Source organism: Podarcis liolepis, assembly GCF_965112155.1.
Source record: "Podarcis liolepis genome assembly, chromosome: 7".
NCBI classification, from domain to species: domain Eukaryota; kingdom Metazoa; phylum Chordata; class Lepidosauria; order Squamata; family Lacertidae; genus Podarcis; species Podarcis liolepis.
This window is the reverse complement of record NC_139561.1, coordinates 83,551,690-83,575,473: the sequence shown is the minus strand read 5'-3', so window position 1 is coordinate 83,575,473 and position 23,784 is coordinate 83,551,690. Positions and strand designations below refer to the sequence as shown.

The 23,784-nt window shown below is 48.9% G+C and overlaps 1 protein-coding gene across 2 annotated transcripts in view; it reads right to left on the bottom strand.

Moving 5' to 3' along the window:
• MEGF8 (multiple EGF like domains 8) overlaps window positions 1-21,658 on the bottom strand; it is a 65,206-nt gene extending 43,548 nt beyond the window's left edge. For both annotated transcript variants that reach the window (XM_083515705.1, XM_083515706.1), the window contains exons 1-16: window positions 21,561-21,658; window positions 19,555-19,818; window positions 18,079-18,242; window positions 17,558-17,764; window positions 15,850-16,030; window positions 15,598-15,686; window positions 14,186-14,408; window positions 12,933-13,113; window positions 10,896-11,041; window positions 8,893-9,012; window positions 7,842-8,008; window positions 6,712-6,819; window positions 5,977-6,124; window positions 5,017-5,180; window positions 3,481-3,672; window positions 714-914 (exon numbers count right to left, since the gene is read on the bottom strand). In XM_083515705.1, coding sequence (XP_083371831.1) covers window positions 714-914; window positions 3,481-3,672; window positions 5,017-5,180; window positions 5,977-6,124; window positions 6,712-6,819; window positions 7,842-8,008; window positions 8,893-9,012; window positions 10,896-11,041; window positions 12,933-13,113; window positions 14,186-14,408; window positions 15,598-15,686; window positions 15,850-16,030; window positions 17,558-17,764; window positions 18,079-18,242; window positions 19,555-19,741 — 2,478 coding nt within the window. In that variant the 5' untranslated portion in view covers window positions 19,742-19,818; window positions 21,561-21,658. The remainder of the gene's footprint in view (window positions 1-713; window positions 915-3,480; window positions 3,673-5,016; window positions 5,181-5,976; window positions 6,125-6,711; window positions 6,820-7,841; window positions 8,009-8,892; window positions 9,013-10,895; window positions 11,042-12,932; window positions 13,114-14,185; window positions 14,409-15,597; window positions 15,687-15,849; window positions 16,031-17,557; window positions 17,765-18,078; window positions 18,243-19,554; window positions 19,819-21,560) is intronic.
• Window positions 21,659-23,784: the final 2,126 nt, after the last annotated feature.

Here is a 23,784-nt window from a genome sequence, read left to right as displayed (position 1 = left end):
AGGGAAGTCACTGATATTTTAAGGTTGTTTAAATGAATATTTTAAAACGTAAAACAGAAAATTTAATAAAAATTACAGAAAAAATAATAATTAACATCTTCTTTTTCGGACAATTTAAAGAAATATTCTTATATGATGAATACGTTAGCAGGATTTGAACTGTGAGCAACAGAAGAACTTGAAGATTATAGCAGTGTTGTTATGATAAAAGAGACATGAGACAGGGCGCAGCAGAGAGAGAGTAATAAAAACACAATGGAAAAGGGGGTGGGAAGTTGACAAAAAAATAACAAAGAAAAATGTTTTACTATGTACTGAAATGTATGTGTTCAATTTTTGGAAAACTTGATAAAAAATATGATAAAAATTCATTAATATCAGCGATATACTAAAAACAGATGTCAACATTCTACATGTCTACATAGACAAAAATGTTTTGGCAGGCGCAGGAAAGAGTACAGCTGGTGTCAATTGGCAGGGAGTTCCAAAGTGCCACACTAAAAAAAAAAGCCCATGGGAAGCCCAAAAGCACCAGAGCCCTCTCCCCTCCTCCTGTTCCTCCCGGATCCTGAATATTCCTAAAAAGCCCTTGTCAATGGCAGCAGCCTGAGCTCGTGGCAACATGAACCAGAAAGCAGTGGGTTCTGCGCTCGAAGTCCCTGAAGACGAGCGAGGCTGTGAACCTCTCCCCACGGAGAGGGGGAAATACTCACGCTGCCCCCGGGCACTCCTGTGCGATCCCACGTGAGGGTCAGCTCGCTCGTCTGCCCGTTGCCAGAGTTGTTGAGGTGGCCTTCGACCAGGACGGTGTACTTATTGCCCCTCTCGGTGCTGGGGAAGAGGCGCTCAGCCCCGGGGCGCTGCAGTAGCCGCTTCTCTTTCTCCTGCTGCACTGCCCAGCGGCCCACCTCCTCCTGAAAGGGAAGGCTGGAGGCTTAGGAAGAGCATGTTCTGCAGCCTAGAGTGGCCTTCTAAGCGAGTCAGAAGTTGGGGAAGCTTTACAAAGATGCACTTACTTACTTACTTACTTGCTTGCTTGCTCGCCTGCCTTTAAGTGTAAGAGTCTCCTGTAGGCGAGCTGGTCTCCCCCACCAGCCCCCCATTACTCTCCTTTTAAAAAAGGGGGTTTCTGGTGACTGGGCCGCTGCCTATGTTTGATTATGGTCACCAAATGCTATGAATCGGAACCATTTTAACACTACAGTGGACGCTCGGGTTGCAAACATGATCCGTGTGGGATGCACGTTTGCAACCCACAGTGTTCACAACCTGCAGCGGTGCATCTGCGCACGTGCGGGTTGTGATTCGGCGCTTCTGCACATGCGCAAAGCGCGATTTAATGCTTCTGTGCATGCTCGACCGCCAAAACCTGGAAGTAACCCGTTCTGGTACTTCCGGGTTTCGGCGGTCCGCAACCTGAAAAAACGCAACCTGAAACGTCTGTAACCCGAGGTATGAAATAAAAAAATTCCTTCCAGTAGCACCTTAAAGACCAACCAAGTTAGTTCTTGGTATGAGCTTTCGTGTGCATGCACACTTCTTCAGATACACACGAAAGCTCATACCAAGAACTAACTTAGTTGGTCTTTAAGGTGCTACTGGAAGGAATTTTTTTATTTTGACTATGGCAGACCAACACGGCTACCTATCTGTAACTGGAACCGAGGTATGACCGTACTTAAAACGGCATCATGTAGCAGTGGTTAAAGTGTGGTACTAAGGCCATCCCCTGTTGGCCATGAAGTTTGCTGGGTGACAATGGAGTGCACTTCTGAGGGTGAAGTCAAGCCACTGTGTTAGCAGTGCCAAAGTAATCTCCTTGGGAGTCCAAGCTTGGGCAGTGTGGGGGTCCCGGGCTGCCCAGGTGATGAGACCCCCCTCTCAGACTCACTGATGTGGTCCAAAGGAAAGCAGAGGAAGACATTTGGCACCGGCTGGGCGGCAGGAGCTGCCGGAAGGAGGCGTACGAGACTCTATCCAACCGTCCTAGGGACTGAACTCCGGGTTTTTGCAGGGATCTCTCCTGAAGATATCCCACAAGGCAGCAGAGGTTTAGGGTCAAAGTTTGCCTTCTCCTAGATGGGCCACCTTCCCAGGTGGAGAAGCCCCATCTGCCCCTCACTTCCCTCTACAGCAGGTGTAGAAACCACCTTCTTGACTGTTGGACCCAATCTTGGTCCCGTCTGCTCAATCCACCAGAGTCTGTCTCTGCATGCCAGGAAAGTCCCTAGCTCACCACGGGTTTGAGATCCATTGGCTACTCTCACCTGGTTCAGACTCTTCCTTAGCTCTTAAGGCCCCCCACATTCTCTCTCATAGGCCCCGTGGGGAGTACAACTCTGATCTCTGACCACTGGCCATGATGGATGGGGAAGAGGAAGGCTGCCCCAGAACCTTTCAAGCAAACAGCCCCACCCCCACCCCGAAACCCCCCAGAATTGAAATGCTTTATTGTCACTTGTACAACTTGTATACAGTGAGATTACATGAGCAACCCCCACTCATCTCTCTTAGTCTTAATTCCCCTCGTTTACTGACACACACCCACCAAACCCGAAAGTCAGTTGCCCTGTTGTTATCTTTTCATTCAGCAGCCTAACAGCCCACGGATAGAAGCTGTTCTTTACCCTGTTGGTGTGACTAATCATGCTTCTATATCTTCTGCCTGAGGGCAGGAGATCAAGAAAGTGCCGGCCATGGTGTGAATCATCCCTGAGAATTTTCCTCACTCTCCTGAGGCAACGTTCTTCCGCGATGTCATCCAGCAGATTCATGGGACAGCCCATAATATCTTGTGCTGTATTCACCACCCTCTGTAGGCACTTCCTGTCAGTTGATGTCAAACCAGCGTACCACACCGTGATGCGGTATGAAAGGACACTTTCTATTGTGGACCGGTAGAAGGAGATCATTAAATGTTGATTGACATCGTTCTTTCACAATACAGTGGTACCTCAGGTTACATACGCTTCAGGTTATATACGCTTCAGGTTACAGACTCCGCTAATCCAGAAATAGTGCTTCAGGTTAAGAACTTTGCTTCAGGATGAGAACAGAAATCGTGCTCTGGCGGCGTGGCGGCAGCAGGAGGCCCCATTAGCTAAAGTGGTGCTTCAGGTTAAGAACAGTTTCAGGCTAAGTACGGACCTCTGGAACAAATTAAGTACTTAACCCGAGGTACCACTGTACTCTGAGGAGATGGAGTCTCTGTTGGGCTTTCTTAACCATCTGGGTTATATTGATTTTCCAAGTAAGGTCTTCACTGAGATAAACTCCTAGGAATTTAAAGGAAGAGACTCTTTCCACACAGCCCTCCCTGATGTACAGCAGGGCTAGTTCTCCTCTCTTTCTCCGAAAGTCCAACACCATCTCCTTTGTCTTGCTGATATTAAGGTATATATATTCCATACCCTGCGGCACCTTATCTCCCTGTCGTATGCTTCAAACCCGAGTTCTGCCCCCGGACTGTTGTACCCTTACCAGCTCAGACGCGCCCGGGGCCCGGGCCAGCTTGGCAATCACAAAGAGGCGCTGGATGCGTGCCCAGATTGAGATGTCTTCGGCAGGTCCAGAGCTGCTGACCAGCGGGTGAATGAAGCCCTTGTAGACCAGGGAGACGTCCATCTCCGTGCTGGGGTTGAGGGTGATCGTGGTGCTGCGGACGATGGAGACCTAGGCAGAGAGACAGTTGTCACAGGCTGATCTCTTGCAGAGTCCAGGGCAGTGCAAGACCACCTTGAGACGGCTGGTCTCCCTGCCGCTTCTCTCCATTGTCCAGAGCTGGGTGGCATCGCCCACCTGGCACCACTCAGGCCATCAGTTCAATAGCCACTGCATACTCAGAGAAAGTTGGGGAGAATGGCAAATTAGGGCGTTATTAAATTACTGTTTCGGGGAAAGAAATAAGAGGGTTTGCTCTTCAGATAGGGCAAGAGAAAAGGCAAAACAGTACCCCAGAGCCCCATCCAGACCAGGCAGTCAAGAAGGATTACTGTAGTCGATGTTATCGAAAGCTGCTGAGAGGTACGGCGGAACCAGAACTGTCCCTGCCCAGCTCCCAGCTTTATGTTATCTGCCAGAGACTTAATGGAATTAAGAGACTTAGCATGATGGTTAAGAGCATTGGACTAGGACCCGGGAGACCAGGATTCAATTCCTTCCTCAGCCGTGATGTTCATTGGGTAACCTTGGGCCTGCTGTTACCTCTCAGCCTCACATACCTAGCAGGGTTGTGTTGAGGATAAAATGGGGAGGGGGTGAACCATATATGCCACCTTGATCTCCTTGAAGGAAAGAGGGGATATAAACAGAGTCATAAATGAAAAATAAAATATCTGTGGCATCCAACTTCCTGAAGAATTGTGGGGAAAGATGTGTAAATCAATCAATCAACAAATTGGACATTATTTTATTTCTTTTTTTTTCTTCCCAAGTGTATTGTAATATTTTTTTTAATTAAAAAAACCCCATATTTTGAATAGGTTACTTTTCTGAACATTTTAATTACAGATAACCTATTATGGAGCTGAGTTAAATTAAATTGCACTGTATTCAGATCACGGCCCTCCCATGTGATGGATGCGAGTGTCTTTTAATGAACACAGCAGAGTCAAATATTATGAGTTATTGCAGGGAGGGAGGGGGGTGTTGTGTATGAATTTAATAGCATTTAGCTTACTTTTTAGTTGCTATCTTGTTAATATCGTTTTACAGATTATAAATGCCTTATTGATTTGTTAATCGCGTGGTACGACTTACGCTGTAATTGTGATGTTTAGCTTATATCTTAATTGCCTGTTTGTTAATTGTGTTTTATAGACTGCAATTGGTTTACAGACGATTTGTTAATTATATTATATGATTTATGCTGTACTTGTGATGTTATGCTTTTTGTTATTTATTGCTTGTAACCTGCTTTGGGATTCATTTGACTGGAAAGCGGCAAAGAAATGCAACCGATCAATCAATCAATCAGCTGATTGTGTTTATAAATCTGAAGACCACTCTCGCCATTACCTTATCAGGCTGGGAATCGTTGCGTGGCTGCTGGTAGGTGATGAGGTGAAGGCCAGGGAGGAAGTTTTCATGCTGACATTGCGCCAAGGAAGTGACAAAGAAGGGCTGAGGACCCCACCAGCCATAGGTCCCAGAGATTTTCCCCACCTGGCACCTGCCCTGCTCTGTGGAGGAAAAGGAAACAGGAGTGTCAGAGAGTGGATTTCTTCAGCACACGGTTTCTGTTGAAATATGAAAGGCGCCGTCTCCTTACGACACACCTGTTTGGACAAGCATTCTCCTGATCTGAATCTCCTGTTTTTATTTTTGATTTTCACTGCTATGCTGCTTTAATGGGCTTGTTTATTATGCATTTCAATTACAGATGTTTCAGCGTTTTGAATAAATCGCTTCAGGGTGTATTTAAATATTATTATTAAGAGCATTTACAACCCATTCTTCAGCCAAAAAGAGTCTCAAAGTGCCTCACATGCACTCAATTAAGAGAAGGCGGTTCCTGCCTGCAAGCTTACGGTCCTTTAAAGAAAGGCACACAAGGGGAAAAGAAATGGAGGGAAGAGGAAAAAATAAAACTCAAGCGCCCCAGCTCTTAAACAGAGGTTCTTCTAATGCCCAGCTGCAACTGTTCAGAGGTAGGTGGTGCCTGCCTAATGGAGTTTCCGTCAGCAAAGTAGATGAAGTGAGTCCCTGCTTCCCATTCTCCCTCACTGAGGCAGTCAACTGCCTTGGTTTTCCTTCTTGAAATCAAAGGCGATATACAACTTCTATTATTTATCATTATTTTTAATCTCTTTAAAAACAACAATGAGGAATACAGTGTTCATTCCTGTCAACTTGCTCCCAGGCTTGTGGCGAGCCTGTAGCCCCCAAGAGCAGTATTTGTAATGTCACTTTAAGAAGTGTGCCTCGTAAACGCAGGTTTCTGGCAACAGGAGGAATGGCCCGGCTTGGCTCACTTACCTGAGAGAGGCATGCAGGTCTCGTTCTGCACACACCAGCCAAAGGGTCCCGGGGCACGAGGCAGAGAAGCGTTGGTGCCGCCGAAAGCCAGGCAGGACTGGCAGTCAACTAAGAGGCGGGCCAAGCCCAGGCAGCCAGTATTGGGGCACTGAGGGGAAGGAGGGGGGAAAACATGAATGAGCCCTAAAAGCTTGCACTTCCAGTAGCCAGCATGGTGCGCTACAGATGTTGTCAAATTACAACTCCCACCATCTCACAGTGGACAACCAGTGAGATTTCCATTCCTGTCCATGCACAGCTACTCATCTCCAATCGTCACGCACCTCACACTCCCAAAGGTAAAAAAAGGTAAAGGACCCCTGGACGGTTAAGTCCAGTCAAAGGTGACTATGGGGTTGCGATGCTCATCTCGCTTTCAGGCTGAGGGAGCCAGCATTTGTCTACAGACAGCTTTCCGGGTCATGTGGCCAGCAGGACTAAACCGCTTCTGGTGCAACGGAACACCGTCCCGGAAACCAGAGCGCACGGAAACGCCGTTTACCTTCCCGCCGGAGCGGTACCTACTTATCTACTTGCATTGGCGTGCTTTCGAACTGCTAGGTTGGCAGGAGCTAGGACAGAGCAACGGGAGTTCACTCCGTCACAGGGATTTGAACTGCCAACCTTCCGATCGGCAAGCCCAAGAGACGCAGGTGGTGCTGTGGTCTAAACCGCTGAACCCCCAGAGTTACTCACAGTGCTGTGGGGCTGGGTACTCTGGCAGCCTCTCATACACCAGGCACATTCTGGGTCCTTGGCACACGTGGTTTTTTCGGTGTAAATGGAGCAGTAGTCCAAGTGGTACTGAGGCCGTGGGGGGAGAAGCAAAGGTGTGGGTCAGTGACCCCTCAAGTCAGTCCTGCATCCAGAAAGGCACTCAGCTGCCTTACAAAGTGCTCCACACAAAGGGAGGGTGTGTAACTCCTGCCCCCCACACCCTGCCCTCCAGCAGAATGCAAAGACTGTCTCTGCAACAAAACACATTCTTTATTTTTTAATGTATCCATTTTAAGGTGTTACAGACAGCTTGAAATAGAATAATGTGACAGTGATAAGCACATCCCCAAACTTGGCATGGGGATTTCCAAGGTGGGGGGTAGCAGACTCTGTACGTGTTTGGGGCACCAGGCACCATTTTGAATCAAGATGGCAGACTAACACTTTTGGCGTGACTTCACCTGATTTTTGGGAAGCGGGTCCAAAATCACAAACTGTGCTGTCCTTTTTAAAAGCGCAGTTTTTTGTTTGGTTTGTTTGTTTCCACAAATCACCAGACACCCCTGCTGGTTATAAATAAAGCAATAAATAAAATAAAATAAAATAATCTTAAGCGGTGAATAAGAGTACTGAGGGAGGGGAACATAACACGTAAATCATAAAACAAAATTTCAAAGCCTAATTAGAATTCCTCCATTGCATAGACTATCAGTTGCAAACTAAAACAACAGTTCATCTGGAGAAAGCTTGGAGGAAAATAAGGGTTTTCAACAGGTGTATAAAGCACAGAACAGAGGGAAGAAAGGAATTGCATACATGAACACCTCAGGAGAGAACATTACTTCCTGGAGCAAGTTAACCAGCCTAATTCTCTAATGAACCCCAAGTCTCATGCATTTATTTGTAAAATTTCCCAGTTTTACGATTTTACATCTGAGAGGCCCTAACTGGGGTGTATGTGGTTGGCCTGGTTAAGACCAGAAGGCCCTCTCCTGGAGCACAGGGGACAGGCCAGCTCTTAGGATGCTGAGGTTTCGATGGGCCCACAGTCAGGCAAGCCCATTGGAAGCAGGGAAAGGGAAGGGGTTAAGGGAGGCAGAGTCACTTACCATCTGAGAAGGCACCTGGAAGACAAAAGTGGGCACCTTGTACGCTAGGAGGTCTCCCCGCGGCACCCCGCTGTAGCCGCCAGCCACAACCAGCACGTTCCCGTTCATGACTGCGGCCACATGGGAGTAGCGGCCTCGCGCCTGGGCCTGAGTCTTGGCCTCGTGTTCTGAGGGAAGGAGAAAGAGACCAGGTCAAGGGCAGCCTATTGCGGTGTCACAACAAGGCGCTGGAATTGGGACCCGGGAAAAATAGGGTGCCATATAAAACTACACATTTTGGAAAATGGTTTGTCTGTCTATCTGTTCCCCGTGGGTTTAGCCACCTCTCGAGATATCGTTGCCAAACTTGGCACGAGTGTTCTGAGGTGGGGGCAGCAGTCTTTGTCACCAACTGGTCACTAGGTTACAAGTTGGTGGACCAAAATGTGACTTTGGCATGACCTTGCCCCCTTTTTTTTTGGCGTAAGTTCGTCCATCTCTTGAGATATCATCACCAAACACAGCATGAGAGTTCCTGAGGTGGGGTGGAGGGGGTCTTCATCAATATTTGGGAGCCATTTTGAATCAAGATGGCGGACCAAAATTTAACTTTGGCTTGATTTTTGGTGTGACAGATCAAAACTCACTGATTACACTATCCGTTAAAAAAAAAACAACCAATATTTTTTTTGTTCCTTTGCAAGAGGAATGAGCAATCTGTGATCTGGTTCAGATGTTGCTGGACTACAACTCCCATCAGTCCCGACCATTGGCAGGGCTGGATGAGGCTGATGGGAGCTGGAGTACGAGGAGAGATATAAGAGGGATACGGGCTCCTGCTTCATGAGCTCTGTGGCAAAAGGATGCTCAGCAAGCTCAGGTGCCCCCTTTCCTTTCAACGCTGCGATGAGAGAAGCTAGACCTGTGGAACTTCTCTCCTCCCCAGAGTACTTGATACAGAAGTGCTCTTTCTATAGGGAAGTTGACCACTAAAAATTCTGTGGCACCATCACGACCCTGCAGCAAACTAAGAGGGCGAGCGCAATTTCCTAGAATCAGAACCTTCCCTCACCGTGGGAGAGTGGAGGCGCCAGATCATGACTGGAGACCCACTGATGGCAGCCCAGGTGGTAGAAGAAGATTTCGTCCTCGTAACATTTCTCCTCGTGGTAGTGGATGTGGACGTTCCCCCCTGGATAGGAAGGGGAAGAGAAGCAAAAATATATATTATAATAAAAACTAGGTTGTGGGACATTGAACGCCAGGAACTAACAGCAGCAGCAGAGAAAACATGTTCCCCTCTTAACTTTCAACTTTCTTGGGCATATGAAATTAACCACAATTATCTTGAATTTTTAATCCTCAAGAAAGAAGGGCATTTTCGCTGGCCAGGTTTAATTCAAATCCTTCAAACCTCCTATGGGGAAGGTTCTTGGGAATGGTGGATGGAGAAAGAATTTGCCCATGTGAAGACCATCAGGTGGAAACTCTTACACATATGGTTCTTAAATGTAAACTCTATGGTGATCTCCACCAGCAGTTCTTAGATCAACTCAGCATCCCCAAATGGAAACCAGAGCTAGAGGTCATACATTTTCTATTACTGGGGAATAATCAGGAGTTCGCCAAGTTAATGGCTAAATATCTTTATCTGGTTTTTTGTCGTCGAAACACATTGCAAATGTCTGATCTCCCTGGTAACCTAGAGATGTAATGTTAGACTGCTTTGTGTCACTGGGAAGGAAGGAATTCTGTATTGATTTGCTATGGATGCTTGTATGTGATGCCAATAAAAGGTTTGATGATGATGATAATATATATATATATATATATATATATATATATATATATATATATATACACACACACACACACACACACATACACACACACACACACACACACACACACACACACACACACAATGGTGCAGTAAAATGTCCAGCTATTTCCAGTGCCTAAGAACACAAGGAAAGCCTGCTGGATCAGGCCAAAGGCCCATCTAGTCCTCTTCTCCAACCAGATGTCTGTGGGAAACAGGCAAGCAGGATTCGTGCCCAAGAGCCCTCTCCCTTCCTGTGGTTTCCAGGAACTGGCATTCAAAAGCATTGCTCCCTGATTGCAGAGGCAGTACATAGCCATTATGGCTAGTAGCCACTGATAGCAACTGATAGGGGATATGGGGACAGGGGGCAATACAGTCGTACCTTGGAAGTCAAATGGAATCCATTCCGGAAGTACGTTCGACTTGAAAAACGTTCGGAAACCAAAGCGCGGCTTCTGATTGGCTGCAGGAAGCTCATGCAGAAAATTGGAAGCCACGGACCCCCCGTCGGTCATTCAGCTTCCAAAAATAGTTCACAAACCGCAAAACTCACTTCCTGGTTTGTGGCATTCGGGAGCCACAGTGTTCAAGAACTAAGCTGTTCAAAAACCAAGGTACGACTGTACTTATTCCCTTCCTTCAATACAGGCTTTTCCCTTACTGAGACAACAGAAATTTTACAGGAAATGGAAGCTTTGGCAATGTTAATTTAACAATACCGTACTAAACTTGGTAACAGGGTCGCCAGTTCTTTTTCCTGGCTCTGCTCCTGTGCCTTTAGCACCAACCTGGATACGCAGCAATTTAGCACATGAAACTTTGCCTGGCATGCAAATAAAACGGCCTGGGGAGCCAAGTTTCTGTGTCTCAGGCTATCGGAGGAAAAGGGTCAATGCGAGGAGGGCAGGGGTTTGGGGAATGGTGGAAAACTGGTTTGTATTATCTGCACCAAAAATGATTAGGAACAGAGGAAGATACTGAGTCAGAACATGAATCCATTTAGCTCAATAGAGTCTACACAGATCAGCAGCGGCTCTCAAGGATTTCAGACAGGATTGTCTGCCGGCCTTACCTGGAGATGTTGATGGGGACTGAACCTGAGAACTTCGGCATGTTATGCCACCAAGCTACGGCCCTTCCCCAAATTCCCAAATATCCAGTATTGGAAGAGGAAGGAAAGATCTGACCCCCACCCCAATTCTCACATTCCTCCACGCACCCCTACCCTCTGGCTGGAGAGCCACACTCACCATACACAACCATGTAGTTGCCAATGACTGTGGCAGAGTGAAAGGCCCGCTCTCGAGGTCCCCGGTGCGAGTCCTTCGCGCGCAACGTGCTCCAATAGCGCAGGTCCACATGGAAGAGGTCGGTGGTGTTCACACGCACGCTGAAGCTGAGGGCAGGAGAGTTTCAGGTAAGCTTTTCTTCCTGCCTTGGTCAGACCACACCTGTGGGGCTATCTTTGAAGGTGACCTGGAAACTACAACTAATCCAGAATGCAGCAGCTAGACTGGTGACTGGGACCGGCCGCCGAGACCACATAACAACAGTCTTGAAAGACCTGCACTGGCTCCCAATACGTTTCCGAGCACAATTCAAAGTGTAGGTGCTGACTTTTAAAGCCCTAAACGGCCTCGGTCCAGTATACCTGAAGGAGCGTCTTCACCCCCATCATTCAGCCCAGACACTAAGGTCCAGCTCCGAGGGCCTTCTGGTGGTTCCCTCGCTGCGAGAAGCCAAGTTACAGGGAACCAGGCAGAGGGCCTTCTCGGTAGTGGCACCCGCCCTGTGGAACGCCTTCCCACCAGATGTCAAAGAGAAAAACAACTACCAGGCTTTTAGAAGACATCTGAAGGCAGACTTGTTTAGGGAAGCTTTTAATGTTTAATAGGTTATTGTATTTTAATATTCTGTTGGAAGCCGCCCAGAGTGGCTGGGGAAACCCAGCCAGATGGGTGGGGTATAAATAATAAATTGTTATTATATTATTATTATGGAATCCTGTGTCCAGTTCTGGGCACCACAAATGAAGGAGGATAGTGACAAGCAGAAACGTGTGCAGAGGAGGACAACCAAGGTGATCAAGGGTCTGGAAACCAAGCCTTATGAGGAACGGTTGAGGGAGATCTGTATTTTTAGCCCGGAGGCTGAGAGAAGATACAATAGGCACCTTCAAAGATCTAAAGAGTTGTCACACAGAGGATGGAGCAAACTTGGTTTCTCCTGCTCCGGAGGCTAGGACCCAAACCAATGGACTGAAGGTACAAGGAAGGACACTTTGACTAAACATCAGGAAGATCTTTCTGACAGTAAGAGCTGTTTGACAGTGCATCGGACTCCATTGGAATGTTGTAGAATCTCCTTCACGGGAGGTTTTTAAGCTGAGGTTAGGTGGCCATCTGCCATGGATGCTTGAGTTGACATTCCAACTATACAATTCCAGCTCTACAAATCCTATGATTCATATCACCCCCTTCATGTTTCCATCATTTCAAGTCTGCCCACAGCGCCAGCATCAATCTCATTTGGCCCAGAGGTACTGTTTATTTTAACACATATGTTTAAATTAGAATTGCTGGGTTTTTCTTATAGTTAACGTGAGTTGATATGGTCTCTTCCTTTTTCCTTCCTGTTATATTTGCAATAAAAATAGATTTTAAAGGAAGCAATTGCACCCGCAAGCATTGACTCAATAACCTGAGAAGAAGGTGGGAACTTAGCCTCTATCAGGGATGGGGAAAATATGGCTCTCCCAGGGTTACTGGACTACAACTCCCATCAACCCCAGCCAGCATGGCCAACAGCTAGGGCTGATGGGAGTCGTAGTCCAATGCCACCTGTAGAGCCACAGGTTCCCCATCCTTTGTCTATATGCCAGCTATACCAACCAAGGCGACTTCCTGCATCAATAGGCCAGAGGAAGTTGTAAATCAAACCCCCAAAGGCCTTTTGCACCAGTTTCCCTCGATGTTCTGAACAACAAAAAGATCTACTTCTGCTATATACATATCTTCCTATATACATAAAATTGTAAGGCTGCCGTCACGCTGCAGTCTGAATGGCCACCAATAGAAAGCTACGACTGGGTAGCAGGCAGCCAAGGGAAGCTGTTCAAAGGAGCAGGGTGGGGGGCGTTTCACAGAGGAGTGTGCAGGGGTGGGTGAGGTGTAAAGGGAGGAGGGTTTGGCCAGTTGTAGGGCAGATAGGTAGGGTTGGTTGGTGGAGTGAGCAGGGGTGGCAGCCCCTGGTGTGTATGCCCACAGTACTCCCAGTTTTCTCTTTACCGAGCAGTTGAGGGTCGGTGCCCGCCGTAAACCAGGAGAGTGCGGGAGGCTGCGTGGAACACCATGGAGTGGCCTGCGGCTGCGGGAGCCTTGCCCCCCGAGGGCACCACCAACTCCCAGCGCCACATCCTCAGATGGAAGCGGTACATCTGGGAGGAAAAGACATCCACCGAGGTGCGGCCTGCGTAAAGGAAGGGAAACAAGTTAGCAGGGCTAAGAGCGCCTATTTCCAGCTCTGGCTGGTTCACCGGCTAAAGCCCCCTTTTGGAAAGAAGTGACTCGGCAACCATGCTCCACGCTCATGTGACTGCTGGGCTGGACTGCTGCAATGTGCGCCGCATGGGGCTACCCTTGAAGACATCTCAGAAACATCCACAGGTCCGAAACGCAGCAGCCAGGTTACTTGACTGGGGTTCCGTACAGAATTCACACAGCAATCTGCTCTAAAACAGCAGAACCGGTCACCAGTTTGTGTCCAGGTCCAATTCAGGGGGTTCACCTGAGCGGTTAGAGCCCTGAATGACTTAGCACGTGAATATCTGGGCAATCAGCTCCTTTCCTACATACCCTCTCGGGTGTTAAGATTGGCAGAGGGGGCCCTCCTGGTAGTTTTGCTGCCCTCAGAAGCTCAGGGGGTGGCAGCCCAGGAGAGGGCCATCTCTGCAACAGCCCCATAACCAGTCACAGGCAAACTTCAGCCCTCCAGATGTTTGGGACTACCATTCCCAGCATCCCTAGCTAACAGGACCAATGCTCAGGGGTGATGGGGATTGTAGTCCCAGACAACTGGAGGGCCGGAGTTTGCCTATGTCTGCCCTGAACTATGAAAGTCCCTCCCCACAAGCCATAACAGGCACTTCCATTGTACCATTTCTGTTACGTGTTGAAGCTGCACTTATTTACCTCTGGTTTCTGACAACCCAGATAGATACTTTCAGGACCCACCCTAGTCTTCTGGTTTTAGATTATTTTGACTGATTTTAATCCTGTGTTTTTATACTGTTGCCACCCACCTGGAAATTTATGGTGACAGGCAGCTAAGGAATCCTATTATTATTATTATTAGTAGTAGTAGTAGTAGTAGTGGGTGAAGCAAAGTATTCCAGTACTCTACTTTTTCACATCCCATTCAAGTCGCTGCCCTTCAGGTTATTGGAGGCTTTTAGGCAGAGGTTGGATGACTATGGATGCTTTAGCTGGGATTTTTGCATTGCAGGGGGGTTGGACTAAGATTCTGTGATTCTTGCTCTCACCTCCAAATATGTAAAGCCATTCATTCACCACGGCAGAGGCGTGGCCGGCCAGCCCAGGAGGTGGAGGAAACCAGGTGGTGTTGAGGGGCACCAGCTCCTGCCAACGGCCTTCCCAGGGCAGGTACATCCAGACGTCGTTTGTAAGAAAGCCGCTGGCCAGCTCGCCCCCAAAGAGGACCAGGAATCCCTCCCATGCCACGGCAACGTGGGAGTGGCGGGCCGACTGTAAAAGGGGGAGGACAAAGGAGTTAGACAAGTGGGAGGTATGGGATCAAGGCACAGTGGGGCAGATTTCCCCCCAGGGCCATTTCACACACGAAGCAGCTGCAATGAAAGGCTCAAGGGGCAGCCTCCTGGCTCTGAGATAATAATAATAATACATTTCTATTTATACCCTGCCCTTACCGGGCTCAGGGCGGCTAACAACAAATTTAAAACACTTAACTGATGCAACAAAAAACTACATAAAATACAGTATAAAACGTGAATAACAATAAATTCAGAATTCAAAAATCAATTTAGGGGGGAAATCCATCCAATAAAAATTAGATGATCGCCAGGGCTAGCTGTCTAAATTAGTCCTCTTTGGGCCAGCGAGGAGACCAGGTGAGAGTTAGCTGTGGGATCCCAGAGTGGGTAATCTTCATAAAAAGGGGAGGGGGAGGAAAGGAAGGAAGGGAAATAAAAGATCGGGCTAAGTTCAAATTGAAAGGCAGGCAGAATAGCTCTGTCTTACAGGCCCTGCAGAAGGAAGTTAAATCCTGCAGGGCCCTGGTCTCATGGGACAGAGCATTCCACCAAGTCGGATGTGTGCAGACACACATTAATGATGATGCAATCACACACTACATTTTTATGAGGATGCTATAAACATCTCAGGTTCATGGGCCCTAAAGGGCCTTGTTTAGATTTTTTTAATCTATACTTATTTTTAATGTGTGTTTTTTTTAAAAAAAACTTCATATTTTAAAAAGAATGATGCCAATTTTATATATATAGTGGTACCTCTGGTTACGAACTTAATTCGTTCCGGAGGTCCGTTCTTAAGCCAAAACCATTCTTAACATGAAGCACGCTTTCACTAATGGAGCCTCCCGCTGCTGCCGTGCCACTGGCACACGACTTCCTCTCACATCCTGGGGCAAGTCACAACTAGGGGCATCTACTCCTGGCTAAGCAGAGCACGTTACCCGAAGCATCCATAAGGGGGGTGGTACGTAACACGAGGTTCCACTATACTGCACTTGTTTCTAATTGGTTTATGGGTTTTAGTCATGTTTTAGTTATCATTTCATTTATACACTGCTTGATATTTTCCCCCTGACCAAGTGGTTTATATATTTTCTAAATAAACAGAATTTTAAAGTGCCGCCTAAATCGCTGCTGGGCGACAAAGGAAAGAAGAAGCTTACCGGAGAGGGGCTGAGCACCCGCCGATGCCAGATGTTGGTGGTGAAGTTATAGAAGACAAGGTCCCCCAGGGCCGTGTTCAGATCCAAACCTGGAGAGGAAGAAGGAAAGCCATGGGGCTACAGAACAGGAAGGAAGTGCCCCTTGGGACTGCAGGAGGGAAAGGAAGCACCCCAGGACTGCAGACCCCAAATGCCCACAGCGGCTCCCTTCCTTCCACCCCACAGGAGTGGATAACTGGATTAATTTCTGACCTCCAAAGATGTACAGTCCTCCAGTGGAGGGCAAGAAGGCACCAGCCGCTGCCGTGCGGGGCCGGAAACTAGGATCCCGGGCGCTGACGTTGTACCACTTGCCGGCTCCTTGGTTCTCGCTCAGGGCTAAGTCACAGGCCCGGCCCACAAAGCCCGGTTCGCACCGGCAATGATCTGAGCCCTGTGGAGAAGCAGTACACCCTGTCAGGACAGCAAAACCTAAGGCTCCCTGCAAAGCGCCACTGGCCCGCAGGCAGGGAGGAGAAACTCATCTCAAGGGGGAAAGGTAGCCCTTGTGCCTAGGAGTCTAGGCTTGGAAGCAAAACTGCAGGTACAGTGGTGCCTCGCAAGACGAAAAGAATCCGTTCTGTGATTCTCTTCGTCTAGCGGTTTTTTCGTCTTGTGAAGCAAGCCCATTGACGGATTAGCGGATTAGCGCTATTAGCGGCTTATCTGCTGATCGGATCAGCTGATAAGCGGCTAAGCGGCTTAGAAAAGGGGGGGAAGGAAAAAAAACCAGCAGGAACTCGCAAGACATTGTCGTCTTGCGAAGCAAGCCCATAGGAAATTTGTTTTGCGAAGCACCTCCAAAACGGAAAACTCTTTCGTCTAGCGAGTTTTCCATCTTGCGAGGCATTCGTCTTGCGGGGCACCACTGTATCCGAGAGACGTCCGAATGAGATTTCCAAGGTTAGAGACACAGAGCAGGCCAAGATCTGGTGCTTGCAAAGAGTTCCCCAAGAGAAGCAAAAACCAGGGGAAAAAATGAGGCAAAATAACAAACACTGCAGAATAAGATTACACAAAGTAGCAGAGATTAGGCAATGTTTTATTATTATTATTATTATTATTATTATTATTATTATTATTATTATTATTACCCCGCCCATCTGGCTGGGTTTCCTCAGCCACTCTGGGCGGCTTCCAGCAAAATATTAAAATACAATAAAACATCAAATATTAAAAGCTTCCCTAAACAAGTCTGCATTCAGATGTCTTCTAAAAGTCAGATAGTTGTTTTTTAACACCTGGTAGGAGGGCATTCCACAGGGTGGGCGCCACTGCCGAGAAGGCCCTCTGCCTGGTTCCCTGTAACTTCGCTTTTCACAGTGAGGGAACCACCAGAAGGCCCTTGGAGCTGGACCTCAGTGTCTGGGCTGAACAATGGAGGTGGAGACACTCCTTCAGGTATACAGGACCAAGGCCGTTTAGGGCTTTAAAGGTCAACACCAACACTTTGAATTGTGCTCGGAAACATACTGGGAGCCAATGTAGGTCTTTCAGGACTGGTGTTATATGGTCTCGGCAGCTACTCTCAGTCACCAGTCTAGCTGCCGCATCCTGGAGTAGTTGTAGTTTCCGGGTCACCTTCAAAGGTAGCCCCACGCAGAGCGCATTGAAGTCCAAGTGGGAGATAACCAGAGCATGCACCACTCTGGCGAGACAGTCCAGAACAGAGAGCTGTGCAGAACTCAGTTGTTCCTGGAACTGAATTCGGATTGTCTCTCCGTTTTTTTCATTTTGCAAAAAGCGTGCCCCCACTCGAGAAATGCAAGATGGGGGCTACAGGAGAAAGACAGGAGAAAGCTGTGTCTAGGGCAAGAAGTTTGGGGTGATCACCCCCCAGCACACACACACACACACACGGCTGCTACAAATGCTCTTTATGGGGCAAGCACGGTGAGATCCGGAAAGTCGCAAGTCTTACCTGGCTGCAGCTGCCATGGCTCTGGCAGTAGGTGACGCAGTCAGGCATGGAGCAGCCTTCGCCGCCCCAACCTTGGAAGCATGTGCAGTGCCCGTCGTTGTTGCAGATCCCGTGTCCCGAGCAGCCCATTGGGCACAGCGAGACCGTGTAGGTGGCATTGAAGCCCAGGAGGTTGTAGTTGGCGTCACTGAACAGGTGCAGCAGCATCTGCCAAGGAGTTAAGAGGGTGGGATGGTGCCAAGATCGCAGCTACATGCCCCACATGTAACCCAAGATCACAATTACACGACTCGCGTGTCCCTTAAGAGACCACAGCTACGTGCCCCGTGTGCCCCTCAGAGTCTCCGCTCCTCTCCCCAGGATGCGGCAATCTCCAACCTCATCTCAACAAAAACTCATGAATGGCCACCTCCCGAACCCCAGAGCAAAACCTCCAGGCCACGGAGCCCTTCCATGCCCATGGGTCCAGGCCTATGTCTATTGGTTGCAACTTGAGCCCATCCAACCTCCGGGGTCAGTACCTTGCCAGAGGTGGCCTCGATGGTGGGGGGCAGGGTGCTGCCGCTGAGGCTGGCCAGCAAAGGGCTGCTGGGAGAATCTCCATCGTAGATGAACAGGTAGTCATAGGTGCACTCAGTGTCCATGAACATGAACGTCAAGAGGATGCGGTAGCTGCTGCTGGGAGCTGAACAGGGTGGAAAAGTGGGGCGGGAGGGTTAGAATACCAGGCACAGGAGCAAGAATGGGCTTTCATCATTTCCTGACTCCTGCAAGGCAGGGGGTACCAACATGGTTCCCATGAGCCCTGGAGGGTCTTCCCTTAGAGCCCACTAAGCTTCTTAGACCCCTTGGTCCAAGAGGCACTGAGTGGGGTCACCTTTTGTCCTGTGAAAAGTGCACAGAACTGAAGGAGGAAGTTTGAGGAAGGGCGCTCTTTCTCACTTCCTCTTTCACCTCTATGGGAACAAGGTTCTGAGCCGCCAACAGCTGTGTGATAGGCAGGCATTCAAGAAGGGGCCATTCCCATTTCTGCAGAAGGAAAACTGGGCACTTGCAAGATTTCTGTGCACCATGTAACTGCTGGGAGGCACAGAAGCCCACCATCACCCTTCTTCAGATCACACGACTGATATATTTGGCAGGACTTCTCAAATGTATCATTAAACGGCTGATTTATATTTAAAGGTAGAAACAAATGGGTGGGGGAAACGTTTTTTTATTATTATCTTTATTTAGTTATTAGATTTATATACCACCCTTCATCGTAAAATCTCAAGGAAGTTCACTGAATAAAATGCAAGATAAAAACAAGTAAATACAGTCATACCTCGGGTTAAATATGCTTCAGGTTGAGCGTTTTCAGGTTACGCTCCGTGGCGACCCGGAAGTAATGAAACATGTTACTTCTGGGTTTCGCCGCTCGCGCATGTGCAGACTCTCAAAATGACATCACGCGCATGCGTGGAAGCAGCGAATTGCGACCTGCGCACACGCGGGTTGCGTTCACTTCAGGATGTGAACGGGGCTCCGGAACGGATCCCGTTCGCATCCAGAGGTACCACTGTAAGTAAAGCAAAACAGCAAAATAAAAACCCCATCTTCCCACAGACACATTTAAAAGGCTATAGAATATTAATCAGCTAAAGGCCTAGTTGAATGTTTTTGCCTGGTGCCTAATGGTGTTCAATGAAGGCACCAGGCAAACCTCCCTGGGGAGAGCATTCCACAAACGGGGAGCCACTGCAGAAAAGTCCCTGTTCTCATGTTGCCACCCTCCAGGCTCTTGTGGAGGAGGCACTCGAGGAAGGGGCCTCAGAAGATGATCTCAGGGTCCAGGACTTTGGTTGCTGGTTTTGTTTGTAATTAAAGTCTCTGTTCTATCCTACTTTTTATTTTTAGTTCAGGTTGTTGCAGACAGCCACCATAGGACTTTCGGATAAAGGAGGTAGATTTATATACTTCCAATAATAAATAAAGAAGCCTCCCCAAATTCCTACCTTCCACTAGCCACTCGCAGTTGCCGTTGACAGAATAGTTGCCCGGCCCGTCCGTCACATAGCCTGACGCACTGCGCAGGACCTGGCGGTGCCCCTTACAGTCGCCACCGCTGGCCCAGCGGATCCCACACAGGGCTAAAAGCAGCGTTACCAGCAACCTCAGGCAGCCGTCCAATAAGGAGTCCATGATGGGGTTTGGATCTCCCCACAATTCGGAGGCTGCTCAGCACAGTCCAAAAGGTGAAGGGAATGCCATAATCCAGCCTGAAAGAGCAGAGAAGAACTTCGGAGGTCAGGCAGAGTATACTGTTTATTTTCATCATCGCCATCATCCGCACTGCCCGTTGCAACTTAAAATCACAAAAAATTAGGTGTATCCTAAAAACATACATCTCGAGTGCCAAAATAATAATAACAATAAATATAATTGTATTATTTATACCCTGCCCATCTGACTGGGTGTCAGGTGCATCTCTGTGGGGAGTTCCACAACTTAGGGGCTGCTGGAGAAAACGCCCTCTCCCGAACCGCCATCCCACCAAAGCTTTTGAGGGCAGTGGAACAGCCAAGATGGCCCAGAGAGATTTTGGGGCACAAGGAGAAAGGCAAGGAGTTGTTTAGCACAATAGAACAGCCTTCACCAACCCATTTCTCTCCAGATGTTTTTTGGACTACAACTCCCATCAGCCCCAGCTCCAGCATCTGGAAGGCACCAAGTCAGCGAAAGGTAACTTTTGACAAACTTCCCATTCCCGGAACGTAGACAGGGCTCAGATCCACAACTTGTTACAAATGCTGAATTCGAGTACATGTAATAGGTATAGGACAGGACAGGATGTAGACAGAATAAAGAAAGATGTGGTGTAAAGGGGACTGTGCCTCCAAACTGCAGTCAGGGCTTTCCAATCCTTTCTCACAAGCAGCTTAAATTTCAGACCATAAAGAAGCCATTGCCAAGCAGGTACCCTCCAGATGTTTCGGACAACTCCCACGGAGGGCACCGGCTTGGCGAAGGCTGTCTTACACCAATAACAAACCCACTCCCCGTAAAGCAAACCGGGTGTGTACATGCAGTGCTGTTTTTCTGGGGGGACGACGCAGGGGGACGTAAACCCCTAAAAATTTGTGACTCTTTGTACTTCTGTCCATTTACTGTGTATATTTTCCCGATTTGAATTATAAAATGGTGATTTTCTTGCGTCAAAATGACAGTACCCCTAAACATTATTTTTTTTAGAAAAAAGCACTGTATACATGTCACATGTGTGTTTAGTATCCCCCACCCACCCCAAAAAAAGGCTTTATGGGAAAAGGAAGAGAAACCCATACACAGAAGGGAAGAAATTCCCTGGAACTGGTCCCAGCTGGGGAATCAAAACAAGTTTCCTAGGAGGAAACTTAGGTCCAGAGCAGGATTTCCCCCCCTTTTTCCTTTTAAGCATTACTTCTGGAGTTACAGGTCCTTGAAAAGGAGGAGACCCTAAAGTGTGTGTGGGGGGGGGTGTCCCTGCTAAGTCTTTGGGGTTGTGAGAATCATACCTTAGAGATGCCCAAAGGGGCTGCAGCATGCAACATAAATGCGCCTACACTGTGTGTATATATATTGAAAGGGAGGTTCATGAGGAGAGTCCAGGAGGCGACGTGTGTTTGTGGGAGAGGAGAGGGCTTATTGTTTTTGTTTTGTCCTTCCTTTTATTGTGAATTTCGTGGTTATTTTATCTTGTATTTCTATACTGTCACCCTTCACCAGTAAATCTCAGGGCGGTATACATAATTAATAATAACAATAACAAAACTGAGTGGGGCGAATGTGGGGGCCGGGAAAGGGATAAATCCTGCAAACGGGTGACTTTGCAGCCAGGGGACTCTCTGGAGGAGGAAGGTGAGGGTCAAGGGGGGGGCTATTAGGGGGGCCTACAAAGGGGGGGCATGCGGAGGCGTGCAATGAGGGGGGAATGCGGGAAATGAGTAGACCCACCTCCCCCCCCCCCCACGCGAAGACCCACCTGCCGCCGACTCCGCTGCCCCCGCGGCCCATAGAGAGGCTGAGCCCGGGACCGATGAGGCGCAGCGAGACGACGGGGCCAGAGCGGCCCGCGGGAGGAGCGCGGCGCATAGAGAATGGAGGAGAGGGATAGAGGGGAACCGGAACGCGGACGTTCCCTGATTTCTATGGAAAGGCAACGGGAGATTGAAGAACCATAGAGGTCGCAGGGGGAAGCGAGAGGCTAGAGCGGCAAGCTCTAGGCCGGTGTGAGTGTGTAGAGGCCGCCGAGGACCGTTGTCATGGCAACTGGAGGGACCGGAGGCGGGATGTTTATTACCATGAAATTTAATACACCCGCTCATTTGATTATGTGTAGTGATTAATAATTGTTATTTTTATAACAGTTGTTTTTAATAATGAAAAAAATACCGTTTACAATGAAAATAGCGAGTTGGGATTGCTGCTGCTGTTAGATTCAGGCAGCCCTGTCTTCCGAGAGCAGCAGCACCAAGCATGTGCAGAGTGCCGTTCTCCTAAATTTGGGGTGGGGAGCACGAGCAGAGTGCCATTGTCCTGAATTTGGGTAGGGGGGGGATTTTGTAGGTTTTTCACGCGCACCCGCAAAGGCTTGTGAAGCTCATTATTTAGCGCGTGGACAGCGAGGGCGCAAGGTGTTGCAAGAAACCCCCTCCCCAGTCGTTCAGTTGGTGTTATGTAGTGTAGTTTCACCCTGGGCCAACAGGGGGATACTGTATATAGTTTTCACTCAGGTCTGTAGATAGTTTTCACTCAGGTCCGCGGCAGTTATTTTAGGCGGGAACTCTGGGCTGTTGTGGTTACAATGTTGACAGCCGGCTGCCTATAAATACAGGCCGGCTGAGCTGTTCGCAGTTAGTTCTATTCCAGCTTACCATAATAAAGAGCTACTTGAAGAAATCGCTGTGCCGGCTGCTATGTCAACCCACGACTCAACACTGGCGACGAGGATGGGATTGATGGACATCAGAGCACAGCCAGATGCGGCCAGCCTCTGAACTGAGCTGAATCACTGAGCTGAATCACAGAGCGAAATCACTGAGCGAAATCACTGGGCAGAACCAATTCAGAGCTGACTGTTCTGGCTAGAGCACTGTGTTCCATCCATCGCCCTTCACGCCGGCACCGGAATCATGGCTTCACTTGTGCCTCTACCGCCGTTTGCGCCAGCCTCTGAATCATGGGACTCCTACCTCGCTCGGTTCGACTGCTACCTCCAAGCCAACGAGCTGACAGCAGTATCAAAGGATCGGAAGCGGGGCCTATTCCTCAGCCTCTGTGGGCCTGAGGTGTTTGAGACGGCCCGAGCGTTGGTTGCGCCTGAAGCAGTCCAGGCAACACCATGGGACACGATCCAAGAGAAGCTCCGCAACCACTACGCACCAAAGCCGTCCAAGATTGCTGCCCGCCATGCGTTCTACCACCGGAACCAGGCAGAGGGGGAGTCAATCAACAACTACACCACCGCCCTGCGACAGGCTGCAATGCACTGTGAGTTCCGAGACTTAGACGATGCCCTGATGGATCGAATCGTCTGCGGGGTCCGGGACATCCATCTGCAACGGCGCCTCCTAGCCAAGCCAGACCTCACGCTACAGAAAGCCATTGAGGAGGCTGTGGCCTCAGAAGCTGCCCAGGAGATCCGCAAGTCCAGCAGCCCGCGTCTTGCTAGGGAGCCAGTTCCGGTGCATCATGAAGAGGCCAGCAGTGAGGAGGCATCCTCCAGTGAAGACGATGACGTGCACCAGACAAAGCGGGAGCGCAGGAAGTTCCAACAGAAGTCCAAGGGCCAACCGGAATGTGCTGGCTGCGGAGGCAACCATTCCCGTGCCAAGTGTCGATTCAGAGACGCCATCTGTAGGAAGTGTTCCAGAAGGGGCCACATCGCTAAGGTCTGCCGATCGGCTCCGCCTGACACCCCCCCTTCATCGACTCGCAAGTCCAAGTCTTCACTCCAGTCTGCCAAGGAAAGTTGTTTCGCTCTCACCAACTGCCGCTGCCCGTCTGGAACCACGATTGGCCAAACCGACTCGCCTACGCGACGCAAGCTGAACGTCACGGTACTCATTGAAGGAGCTCCATGTGACATGGAGATCGACACCGGGTCTGCCCTGTCCATCGTGTCATGGAGCACCATCAAAAGACTGGTACCCAGAGTGTCCAAAAGGCAACTCGACTCTCACCGCGTACACCTGAGAGACTACCAG